This window comes from Strigops habroptila, chromosome 6 (genome assembly GCF_004027225.2).
Source record: "Strigops habroptila isolate Jane chromosome 6, bStrHab1.2.pri, whole genome shotgun sequence".
NCBI classification, from domain to species: Eukaryota; Metazoa; Chordata; class Aves; order Psittaciformes; family Psittacidae; genus Strigops; species Strigops habroptila.
Genome location: NC_044282.2, coordinates 71972140 through 71998742, shown reverse-complemented (window position 1 = coordinate 71998742; position 26603 = coordinate 71972140). Strand labels below are relative to the sequence as shown.

Sequence of the window (26603 nt, the reverse complement as noted above, 5' to 3'; positions counted from 1 at the left end):
ATTTTTTTCTTTAGCTGGAAGACTAATGCCAAACACCAACCATTTCCCACTCACCCCCCTGGATCATTAGCAAACAGGTAACCAACAACTCGACCCATTAATAGAGTTCAACAGACCACTTTCAAAGTCCTCACAGGTAAGATTTTGATAAACACTGCTGTTTAACCCAGGTTTATGATGAAATTCCAGAACTATTGAGTTCCCAAATGCAGCTAAAGGTGGGAGTGCTAGAAATAGAAACATTTTTAGATTCTCTTTCATAAAGAGCAGCTCATCCAGCTTTAAACCCCTATGTTTTACATGGTCATACTTACACACATGTAGCACAAAGGTACTTCAAAATTCTCATTTTGTTTCATCCACAAGAAGAGGGAACTTTACCCACTGCCAATCCGTAAGCAAACACTCCAACAGAACAGGACAAGGAATCCAAATTTTCCAAAACAAAAGTTGAACTTCCAGAAAGGACTGCCCTGTCTGGAAACTAGTGCATAAGCTCCTTTTTATTCCTTCCTTTCAAGCAAAGGTTTGTTTACCCAGATTTTGGCACCAGAAGCAATTAGAAGACATCACAGTATTTAAAGCACAGCCTGTAGTTTAAATGGCCCTGGAATAAAAGCGCTCTGTTTCCCAAGGAGGAGAGGATGGGAGGGAGGGGGTGTCTTGGAGGACTACAGGAAGAAGTATTTTTACTGCTGCTATTGGAACTAGATGGGCTTTAAGGTCTATTCCAACCCAAACCATTCCATGATTCTGTGTCACATTTATGGCTGCTGTTAAAATTCCAGGATTGCCGATCTTGGATCATTCGCAATAAGAGAACGGGAATCATTAGGTAAAAAGAGATGCCTTTTAGGTTTTCCAAACAGGATTCACTTTCCTGGGGCGTGCTGCCAGTTCTTCAGTTGTCTAGAATTGCCTGATCTCTATGGATGAACTCAAGGAGCAAAGAACCTATTACACAACACATTCCTATCCTGTCATCTTCTATTCTAATTCCAGGATATCGGGAATCAAATATTCTTATATTGTTCAAAAAGACAATGTCTCCTAATACTTAAGTAATAACTGGCTTGCAAGGTACAACATTTTACCAGCGATATCACTTATGGCTTATTAATAAATCAGTTCTCATTCTAAAGTCAAGTCAGTTTGTCAGGGTATCTGCTCAAAGAGGGATGAAAAGAGAAGACGTATCTGTTCCATGGAATCAAAAACTACTTAACTTCCTACCGCCTCATTTCAAAACCAAACCAAAACCCAACCACCACCCCAGCGCCCCAAAGATGCCTACCCCAGGCCAAACTTTGGAGCATGGACATTACAGACTCATTCAGGGCTTTCTGTCTAATAAAAACTGAAGTAAGACCTTTCCACATGCAAGCTGTGGCTTTGCAGATTTTACAGCTAAAGGAACTCATTATTCCTTTGAATATATGCTACCAGTCTCCTTTAGTAACAAATATGGCTCTAAAAAACGCTCTTAGCCACGTGCCTCCATGCTGACAAGCCCAAGTGACCACAGTGGCATTGCCCATGGAGCTCAAGAGACTACAGCTCTGTTACTATATGTTTTGTCAGACAGTTGGCAGACCTGGTATTACAGATTCATCTTAAATCACCAAGTGCCCAACTCACACTCTGAAAACTGAATGCAGCCCGCAAAAAAAGGTCCTGTTCACCCTCAGCTCCTTCTTATGGCTTTACAGTGCTTCTCCTTGCTGTGGGCACAAGCGTTCCTGCTACATGACCAAAATATAAGTAGAAAGCCTCATAGCTTGCATTGTGCACATACAAAAGGTAGATGGATCTGGTGACGTGAGTGACCATATAACCATTAGATGCAGGAGACCTGAAGGGATGCACTTCTGGTTATGAGATGTGAAAAAAATCAGTGCATATGGTCCTCTGTGAGAGGCAAAAGCCTTAACACAGAGTCATAGGTCAATGGAGGTAATTTTGTTCCAGGACCACTTCATTTCTTCTTGGATCTGAATTTTTAAACCTGTATCTTTCAGAATGAATCCCAGCTTTCAGAATGAATCCCAGCTAAATGCAGCTAGATTCACTAGGTGATGTTAATACGAAAGGACATGCTCCTCAGTGTGTCTCCTTAAACCAAGTAGTTCTGCTAGTGGCACAATGTCCATTAGACATTGTATCCAGAGTCATATGTTGTATTTTAGCTACTTCAAAGGAAAGAACAAAAACTCCCTTACAGAGTGAGTTCCTTCACATTTTATTAAACTGGTATGGCAGTTCCCTATCTTTAATCTGCAACATTTTTCTTCCCAGAAATAATGGATTATTCTTTTGCAGGACTGCCTTTTTTTAATGGATGTATTCTCAGCAGTAAAAACCTCTTTATCCCACTGGTGAGCTCAACTGTGATAAAATGACATCTCAGATTTCTGAAGGTAAACATTCATTTGATATGGATTTGTTGAGGATGACCAAAAACAAGTAGGTCCTTGTAGTGAAAGGCAGAATGCTGCCTTTGTGTTTCCCAGAGAGAATTGTTCCTCCCAGAAAGTTCTGCTGAAGGCACACCCATCACTAAATATACTGTCTTTTGAAAGGATGATGTTACTAGCAGCACCAAGTATTTTGTTCTCTGATATACTAAGAAATTATGACAGCAGATTGAAGGATTCACCAAAGAAAGCTAATTTCAGTGTAAATGAAGGATGTCTTCTGGAAGGAAACAGGGAGAGTGGAAAACATGCATTATGATCAAAGCATAGATATGCTTTTCCCTCTAATGTGAATGCAGCTATAGAAAGAATGGTTTTATAAATTGGGTACCTACGTCATACAGACCTTAGCAGTAATAACATTCACCTTGGTAATAACACGTATTAGCTGTTTTTCATGGATTTAGTAATTGGAATAGCAAGGGACAAGTCGCTTAAAGAACCTGATACTCTCTCTGAGTCTGTGTTGTGGGTGAGGGAGGAAAAGAAGAGAATGAAAAAGTAAAAGTAGCATCTACTCTGGTTTAGTTGTCTCTAAATCTTTCTTACACTGGAAATCTCCACAACGTACTGGGCTAGATGATCTCTAGACTCAATTTCTCCCTACACTTTTAATTTAAGTTCAGTGACAGTTCATATCTGTCAAAAATAACTGGTTTACTTCCAAGAAATGAAATTCAAGCACTTCTGACATTCATCTCCCCAGGCACTCCATGAGTCTGCAGGGAAGAGAGCGGCAGCTATGCAGTTGTGATACAACCTGATGTTTGTGAGCTGTACTTACAAAAGGTGAGTACCACAGCTTGTATTTTGTTTGTTATTGTAAATAAAACTATCTGGAAGGAAAGTACAGTTTATGCATTCTCCTGGTAGGTCAAAGAATGCCTCTCTGTAAGAGGACTGGGTTAAAGTCCTGGAAACATTTTAATCTAAGGCTGTGGTGCAATACTTGGTAGCCACATGGTGACCCAGATCCAGGAACAAATCCCACATCAAAATAACCCTCCCCAAAGAAAACCTTATTTATCCGACCAGCCAATTCCCAACACAATTCACCACGCAGCTACAAAGCTGGATGAAATACAACAGCAAGTCAGCAACGTCACTGAAAAATACCATGTCAAACCTCAACAGGAAAGATGTAGCAATAGAACGAGCAGCTTGCAAGGGATGAAGACAAAATCACTGAAATAGCATCTACAACACAACAGCAGATGTAGAATATTGATCTCAACTATTTAGGCTCAGAAATGTGACGAGGATAAAGCAGACACCTTCCCAACACACATTCAAGCACACGTTCTTGTTTGTGAGCATCCATCTTCTTATGTGATGCTCTGCAGGCTCCAAAACCACCACTCTGACATCATCCTGAATATTTATTAAACCACTGCGTGTGCCACTAGAAAGGTTTATGCCATTAGAAAGAAACATCAGTGAGCTGGGTGAAAAGCTTTACTACTATTTGTTTTCAAAGAAAAGCTGAGAAGATCCCAGGAATGTGGAACAGAGAGATGGGAAGAGGCGTTTAAATGATGCTGCCATAAATTCAGTTGGTGAGCTTAGACAAAAAAAATTGAGAAAGCAAGAGTTAACATGAGCTAAGAGAACAGAAAAAGCAATACAAAATGCGCAGTTTCACATCTCAATAAATAAGAGTGGGAAAAGAAATGAGAAGAAACAGCCCAGACCTTTCCATTCACAGGTGGAAGGAATTTCGCACACCTAAAATCACTCTTTAAGAAGATTTCTAAGTGAGGGTAGTCAAGTTTTTTAAATGAGGCAGGAGGTCGTGGCAGCATCAACCTGAAACCTGAAACTCAAGTTCTTGGCTGCCTTCCACTTGAGGAGCAAAACAAATATCTCCTTACATGTGTTATTTCCACCAGCTGGTGGTGTCCTCTTTAAGGAAAAAACAAGAGTTTTTCCTCTCGTGGTCCAAATAGCATAAAAACCATCTTTCCTTTCCTGAAAGACATGATCGGTTTTCACTAACCAACATCAGCAAAATAGTTTGAGGAATCACTACTGAAAGACTTGAAGACTCTTCTATTCAGTCCTGTTATTTTTAGCTTCAATAGATTTCATACTCTCCAGTACCTCAGACTGCAAAGAGTTTGATTCTATCTTAAAAGCCAGGAACAGTTAAATTAAAAGTATCTCTCTGAGGGATATTATGAAGTTGAGTCACTGAGACACTGCACATGTCCTGACAATACACATACTCAGTCACCACACAGCCTAGAGAAGACAGTCAAGTAAACTAAAGCTGAAAAGACACACAAATACCTACGGAGAGAAAACAGATTTCTCTCTCTTGGCTTTCTGCTGTTTTCAAGTGCACATTGTGAAATCCAATGACTTCCTAGCCAAAAGATGCTTTAGCTTATCTTACCATGGAAAAATTTGCAACCATGCAGATAAAGGTGGGAGGCTACTCTTGCAAAATACTTGCTGAAAAATCCTGATGATTCTCCCAAATAAAAGGGAAGAACTAGAACTGATAGCTCTTTCTTAAAAAGAGAAGATACCTCCCGCAAACCCACCTTATCAAGATACAGAAGGAGAAATCCCAAAGGTTGACAGTTCCAAACGCATCTGGAAAAGTCAAAACACATAATGGGGATGACCAGGCATAATGCAAAACATCTTCCTTTGATAAATCTGCAGAGGCTACAAAGGTACAAAATAAATCTTAGACTTCCTTTCTCCACTAAGGAAAGAAAATAGGAATGAAAAGCTTCCCTTTTGCTGCTCATTCAATCACTGCCAACTCCGTAAGTGCCTTCTCATCCAAAAATTCCTCATGAACAGAGTCTCTAATGAGAGGGAAGCTTTGTACTGAACAAACTGTAGAAGTGAGATGCTTTCTCCATCCTTCTGCACCAGCCTTTCCTCATGGTTTGGCTGGAAGAAATCAGTGATTCCAAAAGACATCTGAAGGTGAGCAGCAATACTCAACACTGATTCGTACCCAACTTTTCAGGTAAACCACCAGAATGACTGGAATTCAGATTAAAAAAAGCCACATACTACAAAAGTGGAGAAGAAGGTCTTCTGTTCATGCTGCATTCCTTTCAAATGACAGCTTGTTTACAGATGCCCTTGCCAAGAAAGTAATAGCCCAAATGAGAATTTGACAATTTCCTTCAGCTTTAAAATAACTGATGTTCCTGCACAGTACATCTGCTCTTCTGCAAGGAAATTTAAGCAGCCTCCTCTTTTCCTCCTCTTGGTAACTTTCGTTTTTTACATTTGAAACAGAAAATCAAACAGCTTTTTTAATAGGTTTAACTGGTGGAATAACTTCTTGTTAACGTTCTTTAATTAGTTACTCCTAGTTACAAATTATTTCATTTGCAATGTGTTTCAGATGAACTAACCAAGAAACACCTCAGTTTCAGATTTTCAACATGAAGGAAGGAAGAGAAAAAATGGGTAAAACTGAGGTTTGGCAGTCCCGGTGTAAGAATACACCATAAACTGTCAGTACAACATTGAAAATACCCCAGCCAACCAAAACCACCTCACATACCCAACGTGTCATACTCCTGTAGTACTTACTTCTACTGCTACAGAACTAGAGGCTTTGGAAAAAACCCAACACCTCTCCCAGGCCACAAAATATGTGAGATAATATATAAAATATATATAATTTTATGTATATATTAAAGTAATACATTTATTACAGTAATGCAAATATTTTGACATGTGCATGAGCTTAATGACATGACATTCAGGTTTCATTAGGTCATAGTTAGATACTTATGTCACACTTAATGAGAGTCCTTTATTTTTGTCCTGGCACTATGTATCAAGATTTGCTTTGCAATAAATGGAGAGCATGGATTCACATTCACCTACTGATTTAGCAACAAAGGACAAGAAAAAGTTGATCACAAGTGGTTCTCTCTTTTCTATTCTCAAGGTATTTTCACATCTTTATGGAAACAAAGCTGCCCTAGATTCTGATTCCTTTATTATTAAAACATCAACCTATTCCCCTAAATTTCACTTCAAATATTCAGGTTGTTATTTACATGAAATCTACAGTGTTGTGGTCCTGACTGCTGCCACATTTCAATAAGCAGGTGTTCAAATAAAACCAGCTATAATAAAAGTACCCAGACAAAAAAGCAAGCCGACTGCTGCTGCAACAGACGTCTCATTGATGAGCAAAAGACACAGGAGTGTGTCTGTAGCGAGACAGATGCAATACAACCCCCAAGGTAAATGCAAAGAGTCACAAGTAATATCCTAGATTTTACATACTTTGCCTATGATTTCAAAAGAACAGTTATTTCAACTAGCAAAAGACATACTTCTGTCTAAATTCTGGAGAGTTCTAACAATAAGATTAAAGTTACTATAAAAATGAGTACATTTCCTCACTGGAACATAATCCCACCCATGAATCTTCTCTAAGATTTATGGGAGTCCCTTTTAGAACTGTTAAACACACCTGAATTATACAAACAAGGACTTTGAAGAAAACCAACAGCACAGCCTCACAGACTCAGTGGAAAACTAATCACAAGGCTGAGAGCCAGTGATGGCACAACAAGTTTTGTTAACTAAGTAATCAAGAGAAATAAGAATATGGCAAAAATACTACTTGGATATGAATTAGTTGGTTCTTATTTATACATCATAATGGAGATAATGGCCTGTTATAGGTATTTATTACTTCAGCATCTGCTTTTTTCTAAAGGTTACGTTGGCTTTTATGCTTTAAGACAGTGAAAAAACCAGAGACATTTAGAAATGTTTTTAAAGTTAACATTTAAAAACATTTATTAAACCTCTGCTTAGAATATTTCTAATAAATGCCTCAGATTATCACCACTCCCCACTTTGTATAATCCACAACAACAATACAGGAGAACTGCAATTATATAGCACACTGAAAGTATTCATAGTAATGTTCCTACTTACGTTTCTGTGTCTGAAACTAATGACTCATTATTACACACATCATTGAAGGTATGAAGTTGGTTCTACAGTTAGAAAAAGGAAGAAAAAAGTTAACATTTTATCTAGACACCTTGTGAGGTAGTTTTCTTATATTTATAAACAGTATCAGTGACTGTAAACAATTTCTTCCAGTACTTTCAATGCTTTTAAATACGTTGCTTTGACAAAACTTTGAACAGGCATTCCAGTAGCAAGAGGCATCACTTTTCTTTTTCAATTGACCTTTCTTTCACTAAAGCAATTAAATGATGTTACAAAACTCCACCCACTCCAGAAATCAAAGCAAGGTGTGAGGCAGTCACTTTGCACCCAGGTTTTCATGAGGAATGAAACACACACTCTGGAAACTGGTGTTTTAAGATGAGTTTCCCCGTTATTGTAACATTCACAACAACAGCAAGGATTTCTTTTGTCACATTATCAGTGTGAAAGTCTGCAAAAGTGGAGAGTGAAAATTATGTATTTTCATATGAAATGAAGCTTTCAAACGTATAGGAACTGATAAATTCAAGATATCTCATCGAAAAACAAAAGCCTGTTAAAGGTTTCCATCTCTTTACCCCCCTTTTCCTCAGACTCAGCTTTCAAGATACAGAGGTGGCTTTGCATCCAGCTCTTTACCTGTGCATAATAGTTTTTAAACGTTTAAAACTACGTAATAAGAATTATTTCTTACTTTGCTTTCAAAATATTAAAGACAAAGGAATGTGAATTTTTGAAATTCAAATTCAATTTGTTGCATAACTTTGTCAAAATATTTACTCTTTTCTTTCTTGAAACAAGCCTGGTACATGCATTCTATAACCTGGGTAACAGCTAATATCCTGCAGCCTTTGCACAGAGATTTATTCATGTCTGATCTCAATAAATTTCAGGGGAAAAAGTGTTTTTGAAGAAATTAGTGAGAGATGAGAGCCTGGTTATACAATTATTAATAGATAAGTTATTAATAGATACTTTCAAATGAAGCATATTTAGGAGTGGAAAAACATGTGAACAGAACTTGATGAAGAAATCATTGTAAGTAGTTAGAATTGGGTCAAATGAAGAAGTGAGAGTTCACTGGCTTTTCTGAAGACTTGTGCCCCTACCAAGACTATTTTGAAAGGGATCAAAGAGTGGAAGAGTATTGAACTGTCCCCATTATCAATTTTAAATCCATGGGCACATGTTGATCCAAATTTCCCATACGAAATCCTTATCCAAAGGAATTTTGACAGAAGGTGTTCTTTTTGATTTTGGAATTTTCAAACAGTTCTTACAGTAATTTCAACTGAAGTTGTACAATTCTGGCACAACCTCACAAAACCAAGTACATGCGGGACAGTGTCGCACCACCTTATTCTCGTCACCTCCTAGCAATTTCTTTCACTTCACGTTTCCTTACCATGAAATGCCAGAGTGAATAAAATACTTTTACAATGTTTTACCATATATGAAACACTGAAGGAACTAAAGATGCCTGTACTCAATTAATGTAACAGAAATGTGTTAGTTATGAAGTACAACAAAGGTATGAAGTCTTCAGCAAAGGAAGGTGAGAATTAAAAGGCATCTCTCAAGTTAGCCTTGTCTGAAGACTCAGGCATCAAAGGTAATTAAACTCTTTACATAGGAAACCAATGCAAGAAGAGAGGGTAGATTAAGATTAGACATTAGGCAGAAGTTCTTCCCTGTGAGGGTGCTGAGGCGCTGGCACAGGGTGCCCAGAGAAGCTGGGGCTGCCCCATCCCTGGCAGTGTTCAAGGCCAGGTTGGACACAGGGGCTTGGAGCAACCTGCTCTAGTGTAAGGTGTCCCCGCCATGGCAGGGGGTTGGAACTGGATGAGCTTTAAGGTCCCTTCAACCCAAACCAGTCTGGGATTCTATGAAATGTGCACTGTTCAAATTTTGTATTGAATTTGCTCAGGAAACACTCAACAAGGCTGCACTTTCATTTTCACTAATGCACAGAACCAAATAAAAAGGGGTTGAAAAACTGAAACAGGAAGGACAACCACATCAGTTGAGTATTCATTTTCACATACTTCAGTTCACCTGTAACTGAAAGGACAGGAAAACAGAGAGTCCTATTTGTGAGGGACTAGGAGAGACAGAAGAGTGTACTTTGGAGCTGAACCACCTCAACAGATGACTGGTAGATGAAATCAAAGAGAAACAAGGTAACAACAAAAATAAAGCTTCAGGCTGAGAAAGTTGGGGCTGTTCAGCCTGGAGAAGAGCAGCTTCTAGTGTCTGAAGGGGGCTACAAGGATGCTGGAGAGGGACTCTTCATCAGGGACTGTAGTGATAGGGACAAGGGGTGATGGGTTCAAACTGAAACAGGGGAAGTTCAGGTCAGGTATAAGGAAGAAGTTCTTTACTGTGAGGGTGTAAAATTCTGCTTTTGGTAATACATGTCCCGTTATTAAAACCTCACTTTTACATTCAGATTTATCAATCAGGACAGGTCAAAACATAGAACTACTTAAAATGACATGATTTCACAGTCCTAAATGAACTACATGCTTGAAAAAATAAAACAACTGGTGGATTCTTATTTTCAGACTTTCAGACAGAGGATGTACAACAGATCTTAATGGGTGGTGCAATGTGGAGCATTTCCATAGGAAAAGGAAAAGTGGGGTTTTGGTTTTAATCTATTTCTATTTGATGCTATATATATTTACCTCTTCAGTTCAGTCTTTTGCTAATTAATGCAAAAGTGCTCTCTCTTGAGAAACAGACTATACTAAACAAACAGGAAAAAGAGGTATGTACAATACAAAGAAGCAGCTAATTATAGTAGAGTCAAGACACTGTAAAGGTAAAAATGAAAACAGATTGAAAGCCTGTGTAAACAACAAATATAACGATGTCAAGGGACTTGATTTCAACATAGCTGTCACAAAACATGGTTGTAAGAGGGTTTTTTTAGCATGGTAAATTGTTCAGGAAATGTGCAACAGTTCCATTCCATATGCTGCAGAACATAACCACCACTTGGAGTTCTCTCTCAGCGCATCCTATATTCACAATCATGGCTATAATTTCCTAAGGCTGCAGATATAAGAGGATTCTGCATTTTCACACATTAAAAGAGCCCCCAAAACAAGTCTGTAACTCATAAAGCACAAAAAGAAACATTTTTTTTCCTAAATATTATTCAGGTTTTTAAAAAGTTCTTACTGTTATTTGACTCAGCCCAGCCAATCTCATTGTCAGAGTTGGAGACATGAAGTATTTGAACGCAAGATCGAGACTTTCTTTATCAAAACACAAGGCTGTATCCAATGGTTCTTTCACTGTGCTCCACATTAAATCTGCCATGTTCCGGGCTGCACTCTGTCGCAACTCCTGGTCTGACAGTTTACATAAATACCTGGAATAAATTACAAATGGAAGGGAAAAAAAAGGGTATGATTCAAACTAGAACATTCCTGGAACGCTTTCTTGATTATAGCAAATAGATAGTTTCAATAGCTGTAAGAGTACTAAGCCTTAGTCTACCAAAATCAGAAGTTGGCAACAATAAAAAAACAATGAGGAAAACCAGAATGACACATAGTATTTTAAAAAGTAAATAAATTGCTTATTTGAAACCTCGTCAGATTTCTTTCATTCCACAAAATGACAGAAACCCATGGAGTTCTTCAGAGATATAGGTTGGAATCCTAAATCTTGTATCTGTTTCATGGCAAGGTGCCCTTTCTGGATAGCTGTATCATGTTTATTTACTTGATTTAAAACTAAGTGTCACAATCTGCTTAAACAGGCCAGGCTGGATGGGGTTTGAGCAAGCTGGTCTAGTGGAAGGTGTCCCTGCCCATGGCAGGGGATTGGAACTAAATGATTTTCAGGTCCCTTCCAACCCAAACCATTCCATGATCCTATGATATTAATACACTTTAAAACTGAATTTCTGGAAACAGTGTCAGGGGACCACAAGCAGCACGCTCTGACAGTGAGGATACTCTCAAGTTTAATATATTCCTATTTGTGGTCTCAGTCCCAGAACAGAAAAACATTATAATTGTGCAATCACATTCTGATACAATAAATACAACAGGTTCATCATAAAAGGTGATCTAATCACGTGCTATGAGTCGCAATACAGATATGCTCTGCAAATGGGAGGCAGAGAAAATAATCCACCTAAAATAATGCTTAATAAAATTATTAATGGTAATAAAATAATAATTTATAAACACTAACTTTTAGAAGTTAGCCCAACTTTAGTCCTACCCAAGCAACTACAAGATCAAGACATACAAGAACATCTATACAAAACACTGACGCAGTTGAGGATTCCTGAATGCATAAGAGAAGAATGTTTAGATCCTGGGCTTATTTTGATTTAAGGACTGTGGATTAAAGATTGCCCAGTGACAGGGACATGCATACAAGGTTAGCATTGTTTTTTTCTCGCTGTACTTCAGCATTTTGAAGTTTCAGCTACATCCAAACTAGCTTTAACTACACAGAAGTGTTAAAAATCCATTTGTTTGACAGCCTAAGCCTGGATCTATCCTTGGAGACCAGCCAAATAGATGCATGAATCTTTTAAAAAAACACAAGAGATATTAAAGTACACTTAACTAGATTTATGCACCATTCCTTTGCATTTACATCATATAAACATCAGTAAATTTTTCTTAAAAAGCCAAAATACAGGCCCTGAGACTTATTTAGATTGAGGCCCTTTTCATAGCTCTTATGCAGAGGCCTTAAAATAAACACACTTAAATGATACTTAACATTGTCAAACAGAAAAGAGACTTGAGTGCAAATAATCATAGAGACTGTAGATTTATGATGGAAATCACGGATATGTAACAGTAGGACACAAGAAGGACTACTGAGGGCCAAGGCAATCAGATCCTCCACTGCTATGAACTGGGAAATTTGTCTTCTCAGGTGGGGCACAGGAAACTAGATCATGGCAAGAAACTGATGCTTCTGTGCTCTGATTTCTAAACAAAAGCAGCAATGAGAAGGGAACACTCTGTTTTGTGAAGGATTTCTAAAGATCTCAAAGATGTTCAAATGAATTATATGAGTTTTCTCATCCTACATAGGGCAGATAAAGAGCGCTTGTATGCAACAGCCCTGTGGGAATGGACACATCTACACATACAGGAACAAGGGTGCTTTTATGGCTTCACTAGATTTCTGCAACAGGACTTCAATCTGAAATCTTCCTCCCACTACAAAGTTTGGTGAAGCAACTATACTGACCTAGTGTATATCACAAAAGCTTTTCTATTTTAATGCAACAGTATGACTATAAACCTACTTTCTTTCTACAACCACATTTTTAAGGTTCTTCCAGCACATTTACTGCATTTAGTCCAAGCCTGAATCAGGTTTGTGCCGTGTCTGCTGTATTATAACATCATTAAGAGACTGTTTAAAAAAAAACCCCACTTTATAACTGAAACCACCATGTAGATGCATTTTCACAGCTACAGAAGTACTTCAACAGTATAATCTGTTTTGTGAAGGCCCTAAAGAAAGCTCAAAGAGCACTTTTTATTCATTAACCTGCATTCTAGGTTTCTTTAAGGCAACTGGATTATTCTACCCAAGCCTAGTATCAATGAAGATTTCATATTTGTCTTTACAAATGCAACTGCATCTACACAAGAAAATATTTGTATTACTATACTAGTCATAAATCACATATGATCGTATCTTTACTACCAGGATTAAAACTATAGAAACTGTCAGAGTAGGCCAAGGCTCATTTTTTACTGTGGAAGGATACAGTGGCCTAAACCTATCTGTATCAGTAAACTAAGTCTACTTCATGCTTTTACCAGTAGAATGTTATTATTAAACAAAAAAGACATGGTCAGATAGCATGAGCAATTAACACTCATCTTTCTTTACGCTAACTACATCTGTTACTTTATAGAAAAACAGTGATACTGGAGCAAGGCAAAAGGTCCATTTAGCCCAAAATAGCCACTCTAAAAGCAGATGAAAGACTTATCCCATATATAAAAGAATGGACGAATCTACCTGCTACTGTGAATTAATTTATCTCTATTTATACTTTATGCTCTCTCATTAACCTAAGCCTCTTAGTTTCACAATTATGTTTGCATGAAAAACAAACTCCTTTCATGTCTCTTCAGTCTGCAACCTGGCAGTTGTCTTGCAGATTCACCATGTCTTGGTTTTGAAAACCTGTGAATTATCATTCCCTATCTATTGTCTTCATCACTCCTGTAACAGCCATCTCCCTGTCAAAAAAGAAAGTCCTAGACTATGTCTCTCCTCCTATCAATGTACTATTACCTAGGTAATAATACCTAGTTCTGTTACTACCTCTGGGATATGGAACGATCATGTATGTCTGTATACATGATATACAGTATATAAATGTGAATGTGACTGACTCCTATAATGGCTTAATAATAGCTCCCGTTCTGTCCTGCACTATTTTAATTCCTAAATTTTTATCTTTTTGATTCTGATGAGCATTAAGCCTTAAAGGAATGTATGAACAATTTTTGCCTGAATGAGACTCTTGGAAAGAAACATACCTCTTTTTATACATATACTTAAAGGACAGCCTATATCTGTACCAGGACCTGTCCTGCCAGCTTGGCATACTTAGAATAATCAGTGAGTATGTATTATCCACATTTAAGCAACACATATATATGATCTTTTTAAAAAGTCAGGTTTAGTCTACTACAGCTATTTAAGTTGCTGTAGTTGGGGATAGAGAGAGATCAGTTTTAAACATGCAGTTCCACATTAATGTAACGCTTACAATCACATCTTACGCTTCAGGACTTCAGCTACTCAGCTGTGAAATAACCATTTTTCCCTTAATATGACTCCTCTGGAGCACAGCTGCAGAAGGGATATCTAACAGAATGAGTCAGAGCTCCTCAGTGATAGGAAGAATTCACTTAAACTCTTGGCTGTTGTCTCCCGACTTGTTTATTTTTTGTATCTACAGTAGAAATGTTCACGTTTTTGGAAGAGTGAAATATTTTTTGCAATTGAAAACGTTGAGGCTTATTACAGGAGGTTTTTTTAGTATCAAGGAGTTGTCTTGGGCACTCCCATAAACCCCAAATTCTTAAGAAAAGTATTTTTAAGCAGAAGAGTAAATTGAATTCTTCCAGCTGCGTCCCCTCTCTCTCTATTCCACAGGAAGCATTGAGGATCAACACTTCTGTTCAGAGCTTCCACTTCATGTACTTTCCTCTGCATATACCAGGGCTATGGTTGTGCCCTGTGCCGAGACTACACAGCTAACAGGAGCAATTTCCTCTCAATGTGCTTGAGCACAGAGCGTTCTGTTTCTCCCTAACTGGGGCAGAGACATGAATCTTTCCTGATAAACCTCTCAAGAGCCATCTTGAAGCAGGAGAAAGGAAAAAGGGATGGGAGACGAAAGGGTTAGAACTATGATACTGGTCAGTGCTAATGCTACACAGCTCTCGGATTTTACCAGAGGAACATTAAGTAGGTGATATCAACTGTGCTGTCAAAGAAAGAAGAATTTTAAGTCTTTTCCTCCATCCTATCCAGCACTATTGATGGTTTATAGAGGCACTTAAAATATCAGACATACAACTTTATCCCTTCTCATAAAACTGGGCTTCATCGCTAGTCGTCTTCTTTCTAAAGGACAGAACTGCCCATGACACTTTCAATCAACAATCCTGCCACTGAAGAAACACTGCCCTCAAAACACTGCTGTTTATAGCTACTGCTCTCTTGAGGCATTCAGTATGTGGAACCATGCAGAGCATCTCTCATCTCTGATCTTGAGGTGGACGTCAGATGCAACCAATGTCTCTTTACAAAGAGGCATCATCAACAACTTGCCCTCATTTATAACATATATATATATATGTGCTGGAATTTATGACTTATTTTCTTGAGTCACTTTGTCAATCAGTCTCTTCTTTTTTTCCATGAGAATTTTGCAATTTGAAATGCAGAATTCTAAGATATCAGGATCAATAACAGCTTCCTTTTGAGGAGGGTCAAACCCACTTTGTTTCCTTATTGAAAGGTGTAATTTTTAATTCATGTCCTTTCTTTCTTTCCTAAACCCCTTAAAAACACAGGCCCTTCAGAGGCAAGATATGAATGCTAGTGCTCCATTCCCCAGGCAGAAAATATCACTCATTGGCCTTTTCTTATTGCTACTTTTCTTAGTAGCAGCAATAATGACAGGATTGTGTCCATAATCTTTGCAAATTCCAGCAGTGGTCTCCTCTACCCAAGTACACACTCTGCTCTTCATTTCCTCCACTCCTAGTAAAAATAACCACAGAACAGGAACATAAAGGATGACCTCATCTGATAAAAGATGCTGCTAAGATGTCAGTCAGGTGATCTCTCCTTCTGCTTATGCTGATCAGTTCCTGCAAGGCATCTACATGACCAGCAATTTGGACTAACAGTCAATTAGAGTCCTGAGAACTCATTCTAGACTAAAACCCTCCTCAAGCAGCAAAAGCAATGGCAGGATTTGTCTCAAAGGTGCGGTGCTGTGTGCCCAGGATCATGTTTGCCTTTTTCTTTTCACTAAAGTAAAAAGCAGATGGAGACCTAGAGACCCAAGCTGCTAAGACACGATCTGTAAGCTTGACAACCACATGGGGTGAGCTGCATACATCAAGGAAGTCATCTTTCACCAAAGGCATCTGTGTTAACTTCTGTCCCATATAAAGGTATAGCACTAGAGATGATTTTTGTTATATGGCCTCCAAGCTTCATGTCCCACTCTGTAAGTGCACCTTCACAAAAAAGACTTTGGATTTCACGACGCTGAGAAATCCCAGATCTCCCATCTGGATCCAGTTGTGAAAAATGGAACCTGGGAGAACATCCCCTTCCTTCTCTGAACTGCTAGTGTTTTCCATAGATGTATCCTGTAGCAATATTACTGTTCAGATTGACATGAATGTATTGTAAATGCTAAGAACAGGCATCAAGCTGCTGACAAACTGCATTTCAAATCAGATGCAAATATTCTATGGGTAAAGAGGAAGAGATGAGGAGAACACAGGAAAAATATCTATTCATTCCAGTGCCTGTAATCACATCTACAGTTATACAATAGGAAATGCTTTAAGAATTAGAGTTTGACAAGAATTAGAGTTTGACAAGCAAGTGAGGACTAACAGCAAAGACTGCAGGTTGTGTTATTCTGTCTCACTCAAGTTCCTTCTTATCAGCCTATCTCTAATTGTTGATCCTTCAACACTCTGTAATTTCCATACACTGCAAGAAGACAGGTAAGGCTCATGACCCAAATTCCCAGGTACAGGAACAACCATTAGCAGAATATGTACGGAGACAAGAACTTGAAGATCCTCTGCCTGTCTTTCCTAGACTGCTCCGTGATTAATAATTACCTTTATGAGATTTCAAAGATAACACATCAGCATTAAAGGAGTGCACTGTAACTCAGGAGTGATATGTTTTAATGAAAGATCAGAATACTCTTCTCTCTGCTGGTATCATTTAGTAGAGCCCATGTTATAGCAAGACAGACTGACAGCCAAACCAGTACTTCAATTTTTACAATCAAAATTCTCTACAATTAAAACCAGAACATTTTATAAAACAAAACATAGTTCTTGAGCCTCATTGTTCTGTGCACTTCTTTGTTGCCAATGTAATTATTTTGTTAAGAGTCTGATTTTATAAGGGTATAGTTAAGGCAATACAATCTATAAAGGCACATGCTACCAGGGAAGTCAGCTACAACCAGTATAAGCACATTTCTAATATTAGTTATAGGAAATCCAGAGCCTTGGAGGAGCTGTGGGCCCATGCAAGAGCAGTGGCCTTTGAGGTTGTCTGCACCAGAAGTTTAATGTTGGGCCACCAGAAGGGGAATTAGGTGTGACCACATCCCTCCACCTCCAGACAGATACACATACATAAGATCATTTCATCAGCAGCTCGTTGGATTTCTTCTATTGTCCTGAGAAACCCAATAAAAATACATAGCTCATATAATTAAATATCTTCACAAATACTTTAATTTTAAAGTATTTTTCATGATAGGCAGCTTGATATAAAGAAGATCTTTGGGACTGGATATATTTAGATACATAAAAGTGCGAGGAGACTTTTGATCACACTTCAGTTCCTGCCAGCTGGAAATACAGAACATCAAAATGTGAAGCAGTGTTAAAACTCAATATATGAAATCTCAGTGACTACATATTGCCCTTCTACTTACATTGTCTCATTGCAAATGTAATGTAAAGTTTTATGAAGATACTGCAGTGAGTGCAACTGTATTACAATTGAACCTGACACAACATGTCAGGATGGGGTTGAATGTCACATTGAAAATGCTATTAACAAGATTGATCTGATTGATACTGAAATCAGATAGATGTAAGGACCTGCCCAAACTACCCTGAAACATTACCTTCACTCTCCTTGTTGAAATGGTACAGCCAGAGCAACAACTTAAACAATTAAAAGTGTATCAGCTGAAATTATTCATAGGTGCTGTCAGAAAGTCCCACAAGAAAAATTCTTAAAAGTAAAAATTTACCTGATAACATAAGTCCTAAAGGGTATAATGTGCTGCATGACAGCAGGGATGTGTAGCCATATTCTGATCTATAATGCAAAAACATAAATAGATAGAAAATTCATTAATGACATTTAATGAGAATGGTACATTTCACGTGCAACCCCACTTTAAAAAAGGCTTTGTTGTTGTTTCTCATTCAATTCTTTCCACTTCTTAACTTTCAAAACTGCTATCTGAGAAACGCTTCTGTGACTGTCAACAGGAGTTCCATCTTTCCTTCTAGTCAACTGGAAAACATAAACTCTGTATAAATAGAATCATACTGCCCAGATGTCTCATTTTCATATTTTCTGTAGTTTCTTCAGTAGGAAAAACTGCTACTCAGCCTCGTGGGGTTTCTTTTTGCTTTTGCTTTTAAAGTCTACAAGAAAATGATTCCACTCTTTCTGGTCCTTGCACATCTCTCCTAAATCAAGTAAAATTATGTGACTTGTGTTGATGTTTTGCTTCTTAGTCCTTATATATCCTATAAACCAATGTTTCATAACCAGTGCTTAAGCGCAGTATTTTCACTACCACATTTGCATTCTCATATTTACCAGTCTGCCTTTTACCACCTTTGCAAAACTGTATGCAGGAAGAAAATGTATGCAGAGAAAAAAAACCCCTGAACCAGCTATTCAGCCCCGCTGTGAGGAAAAGACAACCAACCAAACTACTTAGGCAGTAACGAGTTCCATCTGCATTTCAAAAAGGAATGCCGAGCCTGTTAAACCTGTTACAGAAAGACAACTACTTGCCAGGTAAGGGATGTAGTGTGGATGAAACATTAGCAGCTCTTACTACTGCCCACGTAAGTTTAATCATGTGCACACAAGTCGGGTGACTACCTAACGCCCTCAGTCACTCAAAGCGGTCACGGCAATTTGCATCTCCGTGTTTATTCTTAAAAGGATGGTTTAATCTTTGCAACTGATGCAATAAATCCTGGCCAAGGACTAAATTCTCACTAAATCTGAATACTTTGAAAAGAAACCAGCCAAATCTTCACATTGCAAAAAAGACCACATTTGGAATAAGCTTCTGATCCAACTGGCAGTGTCAAGAAGAAAAAAGTGCTAACATCCCAAAGAGAGAAAGTGCAACTAGAAGATGCTGCTTCTAGAAACAGGAATGAAGTAACATTTTGACAAGGGATTGCAAGGATGACAAAGATACCATTGTATTGACACAGTCTGATTTTTAAGACGATGTGCTCTTTTTCCTATGCAGTACGAAACACAAAAGCAAATATATTTCTCTGTGAAATAAAAGGAGGAAATGGTTTTATAATCTCTTTTGTAGAGCTTTCATTGTTCACAGTAATTTTTCACTCTGTATTAATTCAAACTTCTAAAGCTATTTCATTCACCTGTATACTTGCATTAAATACAACCTTCATCCTCTGAATTGAATTAATGGATAATTTTACGTCATACATGAAAATGTAATTTTCACCATTAACTTAAATATACTAAATTATTTAAATACAACGACATAAAATAGCATATAAAAATATATTAAAATAACATAATTAGTATTACATTAAAAATCCATACCTTTCACATACTTTCTTTTTGCCTCCACCTGCTTTTAAAACAAACTATTTCCTGCATCTATTCTGTTCTCAAGCTTCAGAGGTTTTGGGGTTTTGTATGATTTGCTCTTTATCATAGGTATTTAATTTCTAAAGGCAGTGCATCTCTCAACAGGTTTTACTTCTGACTTAAGTTTTGAAGTTTCATACAGGAAAATGAAACCAACATTGTGGAAACCACCAGCATTCTTTCAATTCACTCATCTCCACTGAGAGGGCAGTTATTCCTCCTCAGCATCCACAAAACTGAAATGGTACGGAATGAAGTAATGACAGGTTTTCCAGTGAGGTTTCAACCCTCCACAGAACAAGCTGTAGGTCACTGATTTCTCTGCGTCTGCTTTGAAGATGACCAGCAGGAAAAAAGGTAGTTAGACTGAGTAAACAGTGCAGAATAAGAAATGCAGGAAGAAAGGAGGATCCAAGTGTCTAACTAAAAAGTACAGCAAAGAAATCTCCTAAGAAGGAACAGTCAGTCCTACCACCACACAGGTTGCTAAGAAAGCATCTTGCAGAGCCTTGAGCTGGAGAAGAACAAGAGTGTGCCAACTTCACACACTCCCTGTGTGAAGTAAATTGCATTGTATTACATTTGTTGGCTTTATTACTACAGACGTTTGTCTGACAAAGACATTTACTCAAATGAGATTTGCTCATAAAAAAGTTCAAGGAAACACCTTTTCAATAATTGTAATGTCCTCTATATAAAGGAGACATCAGTAATCACATACAAGTAGCTGAGCTCCCCCAGACTTTACTAATTTGTAGTAATGGTCTTCTCTTACATGCACCTGTAGAGTGCACTTAATGAGATATTCACCTTCCTTTGTGGAAGAAACAGAGCAGATGCTTTCCACACCACTGAAGCTGAATGTTAGTGCTTAATAGCAAATTATTTCTTTGACTTCAGTTGACTATTTCCAGCTTCACCTATTCTACTTCCTGGAGCTTACTACTAAGCCTAACTTTTTAATGAGAAACGGATTGGTTCAGCCACACTACAAACCTTTCTGAAAATATTTTTGGAACATTGAAGGTAGTGGTTAAACAACTCATTCATTTCACAGACTTCAAATTCCAGCACGGACATTTCTAGGATTCATTACAATAATGGCTACTTAACTGCCATTCCCAAGAGTTAGTATAACTGTGAAAATGTACTTAAGAGTTACTACACACTATGGTTCTGGCTTAACACACTGTGAACCAGTTAAGAGTTGACACTGCGGAGCTGTTCACTGAGCTGCTCTTGACAGGGTCATCCATAAATCTCACACAATCTAGAAGTGTCATCAACTCAAATGCATTGGGATAAATCCACGACAGGTTTGCAGAGTTCTTACTGTGATCACCAATATATTTCTCTACAAAAAATACAGCTTTTTGTTTTATTGGTGTCTGGTATATCATCTCACAGGCAATCAGAAACATTTATTCACTATTTATAGTCACCTATGTTGGTTGAATGAGGTGATGGAAAAAGAAACAGGGAAAGAGAAACATTACATCAAAATCAGCAGCTTATGCACCATTGTAGAGGGAGAGAAAACTCTTTTAATATCAGCAAGGTAAAATGTATTTTGTCAAAAAAAATTAGCTGCCTCATTTGGAATTAATGAACATATGGCATTTGAAAGTCAGAAGCACTGCTAACAAGTTCACTGAGTGACACCAAAATGCAGGAAGTGGATGAATAAAGCACATTACACATAAAACATTTCCTTATTCCGTAGTGAACTGACAGGAAAAATCTAAAGATAGGAATTTTTTTAAACCAGTTTTCCTCTAACTCACATGGATTTGCCAGCAAAGCCAGGCAGAGCTCAGAAGAAAGATTCAAGTTGAATGATAAAAGATATAATGCTGGAAGAGGTTGAAGAAACAGTATTTCTACTGGGTGTGGCTTGGGTTGAATTTAATTTTATCTGGCAGGATTAACCACTGCATTCATCTCAAATAGCTGCAAGAGACAGCTAAATGTATTAACTACTAGAACAAAAGATAAATGCAAAGTTGCTAAGTAATTATACAGAAGGAGAAACTTTGCTGAGAAGTATTCTGGGTTAGAGCACATCACTGTGAATAAAGAAAATAATCTATGTGGAGAAAAATAAAGACTTGAAAAAAGGACAAAGACGAAAAGTAGATGCAGTTTATAACCATGCACTGGTATATGGGATATCTAGGATTTGGGATATCTATGGGGTACCTAGGAAATGGGATTTGCAGTCAGAATGCTTGCTGAAAACAAATGCTGGTGCGACAGGGAGCTGCCACTCATTGTTCAGAACAGTTCTGCCCATTCTCACAAAAAAGTAAACCAAAATTCCAGCATGCAAAAACGTTTGGCTCCATGACTAAAATCTAACCCAGAATAACCTACAAGACTATACATTTTCAGCAGATGGTTTGATGAAGACTCTATGTTGCACTGACAACAGCTAGAGATGAAGAGCTCATCAGATCATCACTTGAAAGCTCATCAGATCATAAAGAGCCAGAAGGTACACAGCTCTGCTATTTAACATACAGAGGTCCTGCAACAGTCCTCCCGTGCAAGCTTACAGGAAGGGAGCTTACCATGGCCTTGCTCATTTGTTCTCTGACCTGCAAGTTAAGAACCATTATGCTAAAAGGATCAGGAGTGAGTGATAGAGAACACCAGCACTGGCTTTAGTTCAGTCACTGGTTCCCTCTATGCAAATATATTACAATACTTCTTTAGAACATCATCCTGGCTGGTCAGTAACAGCAACAAGGAAGGAGGGAAGATGTGTGGAAGGAAGGATCTGATTCTAAGTATTTAAAATTGCAATCAATGTCAAAATTACATTAAACTCGCTTCCTACAAGGTGTAACGAACTATTGTTCTCCTTTTTGGCCATACGTAACATCCACAAGACAGGTCACTATTTCACATTCTCACACTACACTAAGTCTCTATATGTCCTTCCTCAGAGACTGGTTTTTATTACTATCACCAATTTCCTCCAAATCTCTGCTAAAATCATTTCACAATTCTACTAGTTCAAAATCACTATTATATCAAAGTGGAAAAGTGATGAAGGATACGTATTCTAAAGCTAAGTGAAAATAAAAGATAATTACCTCTACGCTGCAAACATGTGTAACGATATAAAATCACAGGAAACTGGAAGAAAAGGAATCCACTGGCATTTCCTTTATGCCACATAGGAAACAGGTAAGAAGTTAATATAACCTGAGGAAGCTTAAAACATTTCCATGACACAATTTCAGGGACAGAAATGACCTCTGACAATGTTCCTGTAAGTATTTGCTTCTTATCTAAATACAGGAGATGTACAAGGTTTAGATGACAAAGTGCTCGGTGGACCAGCAAATGTCATGTTCCTAACAAGGAAAATCTAGTGGTTTTCTCCCTCCCTGGTCCTACAGAATTCTTCCAGACTTCAGTCCTTTTACTTCTCATGTTTAAGATGAACCAATTTAAAGACAATACTTACATTAGATACCACTGTAATAAATGCATGTGCTATAAGAAATGGCAGTGTCTCAGGGGTTCCATATTCAAAACAATCCTTCATGAGGGAAAGGCCATTTTTGCCACAAAACAGACAAACATAACGAAGCAAGTGCAATGGTACTTCTACATCCTAGAAATAGGGAAAAAAGAGAAGAATTTAAACAATTAATACTAGATCAGACCTTGAGGAAATTCTAAAGCTTACAACACAAATCCATGCAGAGGAGTGAACATGGCTATTCAACTGACTAGGAAATGGGAACCTACTTAGAAATGGACAACTTACATTCATATCACAGAACGCCCCTAATATATTGCTTTCTTGAGCAGAAATATCCTGTTTAAAAAGAAAAAGAATGAAATTAACTGAAGCAATAAAAACACATTTACAGAATAAAAACAACTGACCTTTACCAAATGTTACAGTCAACTAACAGAAAAAACCAAATCCTAATTTAGAGGAAGACAGAAGCTGAAGCTTTGCTCCATTTTTACGTTGCAAAACACACTCCTCCAGTTTATCATTTTACCTGTGTTAAGATATATTTATAAGCACACAAATACACACTTGGGATAGTGTCTCAGCAGTAGCTCTCAATAGCTGGATGAACAGATTATTCCTCAACCCCCCCCTCTGCCTTCAGATCACCAATTTCTTCAACAGGAATACTGCAAGGGGATAGTCTGGCACTCTGGCTGCACACCAGCCTGAGAATTACAGAACAGACCCAATCTAGGTGCTTTTAATGCAATTTTTGCATAAAGATGAGACATCTATCCAAACATCTGCATTTAGATGAAGTGTAGGATGTTCTACAACCCCACTTTTAATGTATTATGAAGCTAAACTGTCAAACCATTAATTCCCATTAGAATATTAAAACTCTTTACCTTCAACTACTATACTCTTTTATATGTAACAAAACACATCATAGGAAATAAATGTCACACTTCGTACAGGATTAAACTAACTGAAGAGGGGGAAGGAATTCTATCACCCTATCAATCTGTTAGCTATTTGCTGCAAGAAGAAATCTATTTTCTAGAAGTATTAAACCGAAAGGGTTTGGAAAAATAGCTTTTCTTTTTAATGCTCATAACAGCCACTCGTTGGGCAGTATAAAGGAGGAATTTTCTTTACTAGGGTTGTAACACGTATTTGTGTGTATCTTGCACATGGGCTGGGGGCAGAAGGGCACTGAAGGTATCATTAAGTGTGACTGTAAAACCACAGCATTGCCATGGATACTTGCAGGGAGTTACAGCACACATTCTTCTCCTTCCCATCCCTCCATGCCAAACACCCAGGTCTCATATTCACACATCAATTGTAAGTTTAATGTAAAGTTCATTTTTAAAATGAAGTTTCTTGACTATATTTCAAATAGCTACGTAGGAGTAAGCTGCTTAAAACTGTACCAGGGGATGCTGGAGGCAAGCAATTTTGGATGGATTAAGTGTGATACAAGTTTGAATTATTCAATGTGCTCATATTCTAGCTAAGCATTTCTTCTCTTTTTTTTCCTTCTGCTGAACTCTAAGTCATGCCTGAACTCGTGATACTCTGTTATTTTTAAAACAGCTTTGAAGCCAGTAGGTGGTATGTTTTCAAGTAGCAAGAAAAGGTGTTGAGCACTCTGCTCATGAAAACTTAGGCAGAAATAATGTGAGAAATTTTATTAGTTTTCTTGAATAAAATAGAGATTTGTTGTCAAGTGAACTATAGTTACTAAAATACAGAAATCAAAACCTCACAAAGGTCTGGTACCTGAGTCCTGCAAAGCTTACTAGAAGCACGGCAGTTCAGAGACTGGAATCATGAGTTGTGTTCTTGCAGATGTGAAACAGAACAGAGACTGAGAACTCCTTAAGATCGAGTTTAAAAGGAAATATGTAAATTCCTCAAAGGAATCTAATCTGGCTTTAAAAAACACCATTGCATCAGGACACCTTGAAGTAACCTTACAGTACATAAAGGGGGCCTCCAAGAAATGTGGAGAGGGACTTTTTAGAAAGGCATAAAGTGACAGGACAAGGGGAATGGCTTGAACCTGACAGAGGGGAGGTTGAGATGGGATCTTAGGAAGAAATCCTTCCCTGTGAGGGTGCTGAGGCGCTGGCACAGGGTGCCCAGAGAAGCTGTGGCTGCCCCATCCCTGGCAGCGTTCAAGGCCAGGTTGGACACAGGGGCTTGGAGCAACCTGCTCTAGTGGAAGGTGTCCCTGTCCGTCACAGGGGGTTGGAACTGGATGAGCGTTAAGGTCCCTTCAACCCAAACCATGCCATGATTCTGTGATAAAACGTACTAGTTGAGGTACGATGACAATCTTGCTATAAAAGTATTTTTAGTTGTTTGGAATGAAAATAGACACAAAGGCCTCTCCCAGCACCAAAAATAGTGGTAAATTTCAACAGAAGCAAATGGTGTGTTTCCAGATGTCATCTTTACAGATTTGTTCAGTATTTATGCCCTGGAGTGGGTTGACCTGTCACTGGCTGCAACTAATAGTGTTGTTTTAGAAACCCAAACTTAGCAGAAAGACATTTTTCTTTAGGCTCCTCATCAGTTTAAGAAAAGCTGAGACAAACATTCAGTCTATACAGACTCATATTCATGCTACACAAGTCAAGACTATATACTTGTCAATATGCTCGAGTTACTTCCACATCATGTAGTTTCACTGTGCTCATACACAGCATATTTCAGGGACCTTTCTGCCCTCTGCAAGGTCACTTGTTCTAGGCAGCTTCTGCTGAGCCCACAGCCCTTCTGGCTACCCCTCAGGCTTCCCTGGTCTTCACACTCTCACTTTAGAAGTGGTGTAAGGGACAGAAATAATTCTTTACCCACATTTATGAAGGAAAGAATCTATAGGATCGTACACAGGCAGACACCCTTTGACTACCAACAAACGTTGCTTTGTTGTTCATTTTCATCCAACTTCATGAACTCCTAAACTAGGGGAAACCTCCTACTTTCACACCAATGGTTTTCTTCTCCACTAGATGGTCAAGTGTAAAATGGCTTTGACAAGCACCTGATAAGAGGATTAGACTTCAAGACTTGTCTGCTGTCCCTAACAACAAAGATCTTGGAGGTGTCTAGGGAGCAAAGGCTAACAGCAATATTGACTGCTAATCCTTACCAGGAGGTAGTAATACGCTGTGAAAGCCTAATTGGTCATTTCTAGGCAAAGTGAACCCTTACTGGATGTGATGACTCAATGGAATTGTGCAAATTCATCTCAAGAATCTGGAATTTCCAAAGACAGTGAGAGCGGGGATTGGAGTTTGTTTGGCATCAGAAAATGCCCCTTTTTCCAGGGCAGAAGAAATGCTTAGAGAGAGGGGGAGAGCTACAGCAGCTCCTCCCAAGGAATTCTTGTCTGATTTGGTCTGTTCAGGCATCTGTTGAGCTTGTAAGTATAGAGACACTTAAACCAGGGGGTATTCTTTTATGATCCCTTGAGGACTGAGTTCCAGCCTGATCTAAACCAA

At 38.2% G+C, this 26603-nt stretch overlaps 1 protein-coding gene across 1 annotated transcript in view; it reads right to left on the bottom strand.

Moving 5' to 3' along the window:
* Positions 1–26603, bottom strand: part of USP34 (ubiquitin specific peptidase 34) — a 133059-nt gene that overhangs the window by 86600 nt on the left and 19856 nt on the right. Inside the window, 5 exon segments of the mRNA XM_030490276.1 lie at positions 7410–7471; positions 10617–10809; positions 17983–18050; positions 23086–23235; positions 23392–23442. Coding sequence (XP_030346136.1) covers positions 7410–7471; positions 10617–10809; positions 17983–18050; positions 23086–23235; positions 23392–23442 — 524 coding nt within the window.